At 48.0% G+C, this 8,650-nt stretch overlaps 1 protein-coding gene across 1 annotated transcript in view; it reads right to left on the bottom strand.

Annotated features, from left to right (window-relative positions):
• DHCR24 (24-dehydrocholesterol reductase) overlaps nt 1–8,270 on the bottom strand; it is a 28,354-nt gene extending 20,084 nt beyond the window's left edge. Inside the window, exons 1-2 of the mRNA XM_004588709.2 lie at nt 7,912–8,270; nt 4,710–4,865 (exon numbers count right to left, since the gene is read on the bottom strand). Coding sequence (XP_004588766.2) covers nt 4,710–4,865; nt 7,912–8,142 — 387 coding nt within the window. The 5' untranslated portion in view covers nt 8,143–8,270. The remainder of the gene's footprint in view (nt 1–4,709; nt 4,866–7,911) is intronic.
• Between the last annotated feature and the right edge of the window lie 380 nt (nt 8,271–8,650).

Genomic DNA, 8,650 nt, shown 5'->3' on the forward strand with positions numbered 1-8,650 from the left:
TTTTTTATGGCTCATATGAGATAGAGAGATTTATGAACCTGGGACATGCCCCTATTCAGCATGAAGTAGCTACAGAAGATGAAATGAATCTACAGCCTTCAGCAACCCTTAAGAATAAAGGTCAGAAATCTCAGGGAAAGGAGGATGAAATGGAGCAGGTCAGTTGCTAGCTAGAGTCATGAATTGGAAGTCACACCTCCCCCACACTATGGAATACTATCTACCTACCTGTCAATCAAATGACCCCTTCCCAAAGATATATGTCCCCTCAGCAGGGACCTGGAGGTGGTATCATGTAACCTCTCCCACTTCTAAGCTCATAAGAAGACAGTCCATGGGAAGGAATACTCTCTCTTCCTGTAGACATAAGGTGAAAGTATAAACATGTCCCTCCCTCCTTTCCTTTGCTTGCCCACTCTATCCCAGAATGTGTGTCTATGATTTCCTCACCTTTTAAATAAATTTTATAATAAATAAATAAATCTCTTAAAAATAATGCAAATAATATGATTTGGAGTTTATAATATATGCAAAAGTAGAAAATAACAATAGCGCAAAAGATCAGTGAATTATTTTAAGACTTTTACACTGCATACAAAATGAGATGATCTCACTTGAAGGTCTACTGTGACTGAAAGTGTATGTTCTCTAAATCTGAAGCAACTGCTAGAATCACAAAACAAAGACTAACAACTAACAAGACAACAAAGGGACTAAAACCAAACCATAAAAATTATTCAGTGATCCAAAAATAGACATGAGAGAGAAAAAAACAAAGAGAGAGATAAAGGGAGCAAAGAACAAAGAGACAATAAATAGCAAGGTGACAAATTTAAACCAAATCATAACATTTACCATAAGTGGCATCACCACCGAAATGAAAAGGCAGAGGGTGTCAGATTGGATTAAAAAGACAAGATCCAACTACTCGCTGTCCACAGAGAAACACATTTTAAATATGAAAACATGTTAGGTGAAAGCAACACAAGAAAAATACACACCAAGCTACTACTAGACAAAGTCAAGGTGGCTTTATTAATGTCCAAGAGAGGAGATCGCAGAAGTAGTAGCACAGGTGGAGATTTTTTAAAAAGGTTAATTCATAATGATAAAGGCAGCAATGAATCAAAATGACACAAAAGTCTTAAACACTGCTATTCCTAATAACAGAGATTTGAAACACATGAAGTAAAAACTTCATGGACCTGCCAGATAAATCAGTAAAGCACAACTACAGGCAGAGATCTCAATCTCTTTCCTAATAATAATTTTTAAAAAAAGAAAAGAAAAAGTAAAGAGAGGTTGATGTCATAGCATAGCAAGTTAAGCCTCTGGATTTGGAATAAACCAGGCCCAGAATGCCACCTTGCTATGGGTTGTTTTTCTTGTAGGCAGCTGCCTATAGGTGGGGTAAATGTGTATCTTTATTAAACTGAATATTAGTGAAAACCAAGTAAACTTCAGTGTCTGTTTCTAAGTAGAAATGCATCTGCTGGATATCTTAAAAACCAAATTGGTAAGAGAATGCTTAATCCAGAGGGGTTAACTGGATGCTCCCAAGAGATGTGTAGTTTTTGGGGCCAGTGCTGTGGCTTAACAGATTAAGCCGCCACCTGCAATGCCAGCATTCCATAAGGGTGTCAGCTCAAGTCTCAGCTGCTCCATTTCCAATCGAGTTCCTTCTAAAGGCTTGGGAAAGCAGCAGAAGATGGTTCAAGTGCTTTGGCCCCTGCATCCACATAGCAGACCTGGAAATGCTTCTGGCTTGGGAATGGCCTCAGTTCCAGCCACTGCAGCCATTTGGGGAGTGAACCAGCAGACAGAAGATCTCTCTGTCTCCCCTTTCCTCTGTAATTCTGCCTTTCAAATAAAAAGAAATCTTGAGCAACATTATTAAGAAACTTGACCTAATTGACCTTTGTACACCACCTAAAAATATCAAAATACCTTTTTTTAATACACATGGAACATTTACCAAGAACATCCTCTGGACCATGAAGTAGGTCTCAATCAGTTGAAATGCATTCTAATCATACAAATAAGCTTTCTGACAACTGAATTAAATCATAAGTAACAAAAAGATCTACAGAGAATTTTCAACTATTTGGAAATAAAACAAAACACTTTTGAGTAAACCACAGATCAAAGCAGATATCAAAAAGAGAATCAGAAAATGTTTTGAAATGAATAAAAAGGAAAAGAACATCTTGAAACTTGTGGGCTGCACTAAAAGAAGTGTAGAGGGAAATTTACGGCACTAAATATCAGTATTAAAGACAAAGGTCTGAATCATTGAGATTAGTCTTAATCTTAAACTATTAAAAGAAAAGTAAAATTAAATCTAAGTGAAACCCAAGGTAAGGAGAAAGGGAAATATCAATGCAGAAATTGGTGAAATAGAAAACCAAACAAAATAAAACAGAGAAAGCAATAAAATCAAAAGCTCCAAGATCAACAAAACTGATCAGCTGTTATCCAGACCAATCAGAGACTGCAATATTATATAAAAAACCAGGATCTCCTGATGCTAAAAGGGTTTTAGATAACTTTACGTCATTAAAGTATAGACCTTAGTAGAAGCTTATCTGAGAGCAAATACATAAAACGGAAGAGCGTTTGTCAACTGAAGAAATCAAATTTATAGTTGAAAACCTGCTCAAAGAAAACTCCAGGCCCAGACAAATACACTTTATGGAGTCTGTAAAACTCTTGGAGGAAAATCTCCACACTCAGGGTTCCTCGTGGAGACGCTCACCTGGCCGGAGCATTTAGTGTATTCTCTTCATTAAACTTCACTAGCACACTTACGGAGCAATCAAACCCAAAACTCTCCCACAATGGCTTAAGCCAAGATTTCTTAATTAGGGCATTAAATTGCAACCTACAGAAAAAAAAAAAATGAATATATTGGACTTGGTCCAAGTTTGCAGCTTCTGGTTTTCAAGACAAGTCAGTCTGGGAGAAAATATTTGCAAGTCATGAACTGAACAAAGAATTTGTTTCCATTTTTCTTTTAAATGGCAGGAGACCACTAAAGATACACAAGTAATAAACATACCAATGAAAAGATGTGCAATACTATTGATCCTTAGAGTAATGAAAACTAAGCTACTGTACATCTATGAAAATAGTTAAAATTAAGAGAACTAACCATACCAAGTTTGTGACAAAATGTAGAAATGAGACATTCTCATTGTTGATGGGAGTGCAAAATGCTACAACCTCTTTGGACCACAATTCAGTAGTTTCTTCCAAAAATACCATACAATCCAGGCATTCCGTTGCTAGTTATGTACCCAAGAGAAAAACTCCATGTGTCCATACAAAGATGGTACACCAATGTTCCTCACCACTCTATTTATATTAGCCCCAAACTGCAAACAGCTCAAATATCCATCGGTAAGGATGAAAACAAATGGTATATCTGCAAGGATGAGCAGGCCACCAGAATGTTCTCTACAGACATTTCAATACATCCCCAAATAATCACATGGAGCCAAAGAAGCTCAACAAAAACAGGGGCCACATTCGTAAGACTCCATTTCTAGAAAACTCTGAATACAAACTGATTCACAGGGACAGGATGCAGATCACTACTGACCTAAAGAATGTGGGGACAGGAAGGCAAGGAGGGGCTTGAAGAGGGAAGACCAAAGGGCATGAAGACTTTTCAGAGTGAGAAAAGTCTCTCCCTGGCAGTGGAAAACGGTTTCATGGGTGCAGTGGTATGTCACAGCTCATACAAACACACTTTAAATACATGCTATGGACCACCTGCCAAGGACACATCCATTAAGGTGCTGTGACAATACAGTACATACAGAGGGCTGGGTGCTTGGTGCAGCAGTTTAGACATCACAGGGGAAACTGCATACCATATCTGAGTTTCTGGGTTCAAATCCTGGCTCTGCCCTCTACTTCAGCCTTCTGTTCATGCAGACCCTGGGAGGTGGCAGGTGATGGCACAAGTAGTTGGGTCTCTGCCACTCATGTGAAAGACCCAGATTGAGTTTCTAACTCTTTTGACTTTGGCCTGGCCCAATCCTGTTAATGTAAGAATTTGGGAGTGAAATAGAGAATAGAAAATCTCTAATATGTATGTCTCCCTTTCTCTGCCTCTCTCCCTCTCTCTCTCTTTCAAATGAAATACAAAAAATAATTTTTAAACAAGGCAGGGTAAAGAAGTAACTGGACCAAGGTCTCACATAATAGGGAGTCATCAAGAAGACAGCCATTTAATGACTCCTACATTATTGAATATAGTCTTCAATTAGAAACAAAGCTGTGATACAACCTCTTCTTGCCGGGCAGCTTGTAATTACACGTAAGACCATGTCCTGAAGCCAGGTTTCGGGAAGCCGAATCATCAGACGGACTGAAGAGTGCCTATTGCTAAGGCTCTTAAACAAGCGGATCTACAGGGAGCTTGTGCCCAAGCCCATGCCTTAGAGCCACCATCACAGCCTGCATCTGAACCAGATAAAACAGGTTCCCTTTTGTCTCCATTTTGTCCATGAGTTTCCCCATCCCTAACATCCTGTGGAATTCTAGACAACTATAAAATCCGGCCGAGCTCTCCGTGAGATGGGGCCATGAGCAGTCTCCACCCCCGAAGATTTTTGAGGTGTGGAGGATGGCAATGGTGGGCAGAGCCTTCTGGGACTCATCCCTGTCCTGTAAGAGCCCCCTGCTCCCACCGCTGTTCTAACCTGTTTCTTGGTGTCCACCTCCAGGATGTCCATCAGGTTGATCATGATGTTTTTGTGCGTCTTCTTGTACTTCCCCACACGCAGCGAGACGGTCAGCCAGCCGGGGCGGCCCGTGCACATGAAGGTCTTGCTGCCCTGCTCCTTCCATTCCCGTACCTGCAACCGTGAGAGAACAGAGGCTGAGCCGCGCAGTCCTGCTTTTGGGCAGAGGGGAACTAGGAAAGCTGTTTCCATCCATGCTGTGGAGGAACCAACATGTTGCTACAAGGCAGAGTGAAGAAAGCATGAAAACACAAGATCAAAGGGTTCTGAAAACAGTAATTGCCAAGTTCAGGAAAGGTTATGTAATGGCAATAGGAGCAATTACAAAAAATGACCACCACGGTCTGGGCACTGCCACCATTTCAGCAGCCTGTGGTATGCTTCCTTAATTCTCACACCAACCCTGAGAGCTTGTCTGATCCCCAGTCTACAGATGGGGAAACAGAGACCAGCAACTTGCCAGAGGCCACACCTCTCATAAATGCAGACTTCAGGTTAACATCCAGGACCATCTGACCATGGGCCTGGAGGGACAGCTGGGCTTGTAGTTCACAGACTAGCAACTTACCGCTTACGGAGGTGTCTGTGCCAAGCCCTGTTCTGTGCATGCCCCCGTGTTAGCATGCCCCAGGTAGCACTTTGAAGGGGAGGACAAAGGACAAAAAAATATCATCCAGTTTGGGGAGAAAGAATTTCTGCCAAGACTCTCTGTGAATAACCAGGGCAGGGCAGAAACCACTCCCCTACCCCCAGTGATGGGTGTGGGGAGGGACGACAGGCCCACCAGGAACACAGATAAGAGGTCCTTCCTCCTGAGATAGGGCTATCTGTCATTGTGACCTGTGACCATCTGGTTCCATTTCACCTGATTCCAATAACCTCATCTCCCTCTGGTCTAGGTGAGTCTGACACAGCTTCCCTGCTCCAGGAAAAGGGCACATGAAAGTTCTCATTCTCTCCTGGCCATGGTGACAGGCTCAGGGGATACCTTAGTCAAGCCAATGAGACTGGTTCCAGAGAGGCAATCTCTTTTATCCCTGGGGGCTGCTCCACAGGTTGGACATAAGCCAGAAATTGTTAGGGCCTCTACAAGGAGACAGTCCCGCCACGAATGAAGAGGAAAGAAGTGCTGGGAGATGACTGATGGGTGGAAAGAGAAGGAGATTAGAGAGAAGGGGTTTTAGATCCACTCATGCCTGAGCCGGACTTTTCAGGGCCCGAATCAATAAAGCCCTTTTTTGTTCAAGGCAGTGTGAATCAAGCTTCCATCATGTGCAACCCAGGGTCCTGGCCAGGTTGCCTGAAGGAGGTTACACGGTAGCTGGCCAGGCAAACAGCTGGACACTATGCTATGGTGAGAGCACCTAAGGCAGGGCTGTTCAAGTTAGCAGTGGGGGTGCTGAGGGAGAGATTCCATGACTGGTAAGGCCTTGCCCAGGTCCAGTTCTGCAGTCTAAGGGAGTGGAGTGGAGGTGCAGCACGCGAGCTGGAGGATGGGCCAGATGAGATCCCTGCGCAAGCCTGCTGCATCCTGATGGGAGCCAACCTAGATTTTGGGCAGAGAGGCAAGCCCATGAAACACCACTTTCAGGGCCGTGTGCAGACCCAGTGGAGGTGGAATGGGGCAAAGGGTGGGTGGGAGGGGGCAACTGATTCAGGGAGCTTTTGCAGCAAGCCAGGCCAGGCGCTGCAGAATTAAACGCACCAGGCTAGAATGAAAAGAATGAAAAGGAAGAACGGCGAGAGATCGGGCTCTAGAATCAGGCGAACCAAGTCTCAGCCCAGCATATCAGCTGTGTCATCCTGGGTACATGACCCCGGATGCGAACCTCAATTTTCCTATTACAGACAAGTACAACACCTACCAGGGTTGCTGTGAGAATTACAAACAAGGGATACCCATGACGCAGGATGTGACACACAGCAGGCCAGGGCAGCGGCCAGGTCCTCTGTGCACTGTTCTAGTGAATCCTAACAAGTTCAGTTGAACAAACATTCACCAGGATTCTCTGTGCCAAGTCTCACTGGATCAGAGGTGAATCAGGTAACAGTTCCTGCCTGCCAGGAGCTCAAGGCTGACGGGAAGACAAATAGGTGCATGGAGCCTGTCAACTTGGGGAAGGGTGATGCTGCCAAGGGATGGTAAACAAAGTCCTCCAGACGGACTTGAACCATGCAAAGCTAGTGCAGTTGAGCAGGGTCCTTACAGAAGCTACATTCTCCCCACTGGCAGGGCAGAGCCTAAGCCATGACTGACTGGAGACGGCCACAGCACCACAAACCCATCTCCGCATGTCCGCAGGCTGCACCCACACTGGCACACAGAACATGGAGGCTGCTCTGTCAGCTGCTCCTACAGTCTGTGGGGCCCCGGAAACAGAAGCTCTCTGCAACCTGATGCCAGTTAAGGCAGGAACATAAGGAGGGGCAGAGGCAGCCAGGAAACTGCCTGCGAGGCCAGCCACCCATGCCAGCCCCGGACTCGGATGGAGGGGGCTCCCTGCGAGACGCTTCAGGGGTAGCAGAGTCCGTGGGCGCCAACACAGGGAGGATGCCTACAAGTTACTGGCAGAGGTCAAGCAGCGAGTCAACCAAGTGGCTCGCCAATGGGGGCTGGGGCCTGGCCTCCACCTTCCCGCTTCAGCATTCAAAAGCGTGGAAAGCACCCTGCTGCTGGCAAACTAACTCCAAACTCTAACCTGTCGTCAAGGCACTCTCCAACCCGGCTGGAGACCGCCATTCCAAACCTCTCCCCTTCCTTGCTTTGCCCTCACAGGTCTTTCCACCTGACACACCTTCCCCCCATCCTTTCCTCTACTTCCGGGCTCCACCTCCCGGAAGCCTATCCCCCTCAGAAATCCTGGGTCAGGGAGAGGTACTTGGGTGCTGGGTTCCCTCCAGGTACCCGCTCACGTGCTGCACACAGTGGGCAGTCCTTCAAGACAGGGACGAGATTCTGTCTCCCCTTTTTCCCTCTAGCACCTATGCCTTTTCTGTCCCCCTTCCCAAGAGGGGGTTTCCCTCATCACAGGTTTGTCCCCATCCCCTTCAGCACCAGCTCCCGCGGGGCGTTCCGGCTGGGTTCCCACCCGTGCACCGCACGCGTCGTGCTTCCTTGCCGACCGCTAGGCACGCTCACCTCGGACCGAGCGCCACTCACCTGCTTCTGGATGTCCCGCACGCGCTGCTCGTGCAGGCGCGGCGCGCTGCTGAGCTTGAACACCACCCAGGCGCGCACGTAGTAGTAGATGTCGAAGATGAGAGAGAGCGGCAGCAGGAAGAGGCACACGAACACCCAGCGCTGGTGGATGAGCACGAACTCCAGCCCCTTCACGCGCACCCAGAGCAGGAAGAGTAGCGCGCACACGGCCAGAGACACGGCGGGCTCCATGGTGGCAGCGGTGCCCGCGCGGGGAGGGCTGCAGCTCGCGCCGCCTGTCACCGCCGCCCGCTCCGCGCCCGCCGTCCACCGCGCAGGGAGCCTCCGGGTCGCCCGCCGCTTCGCGATTGGCTTGGGTAGCCAAGGTTCGGTGGGCCGAGACCCGGGCGACGGCCAATGGCGAGCCTCGCCGGGGATCGGACCAGGAACCCGCTGCTTTCATTGGCTGTGAGTACCGGCTCGCTCCGCCCCTTTCTCCTCGCCGACGCACGAGGAGGGGGCGGCCGGGGCCGGGGGCGCCGTTGGGGTCAGCTGCGCGCTGTGGGGCCGGGGCAGCCCGCGGGCGGGCGGCGGGAACCCGGGCGGCCGCTCCTCGGGGCTGGCCTCGGGGCTGCCCTCACGTCTCCTCACGCGGCGCCTCCTGGACTCGCGCGTGGAGCGGTCACGCGTGGGGCTAGACTACCCAGGGTGGCGCCCCGGACCCTGAGGCGGCCACCCTGCAGGGGCCCCGTGTGCGCGT

This window comes from Ochotona princeps, chromosome 2, assembly GCF_030435755.1.
Source record: "Ochotona princeps isolate mOchPri1 chromosome 2, mOchPri1.hap1, whole genome shotgun sequence".
In the NCBI taxonomy this organism is placed as follows: Eukaryota; Metazoa; Chordata; class Mammalia; order Lagomorpha; family Ochotonidae; genus Ochotona; species Ochotona princeps.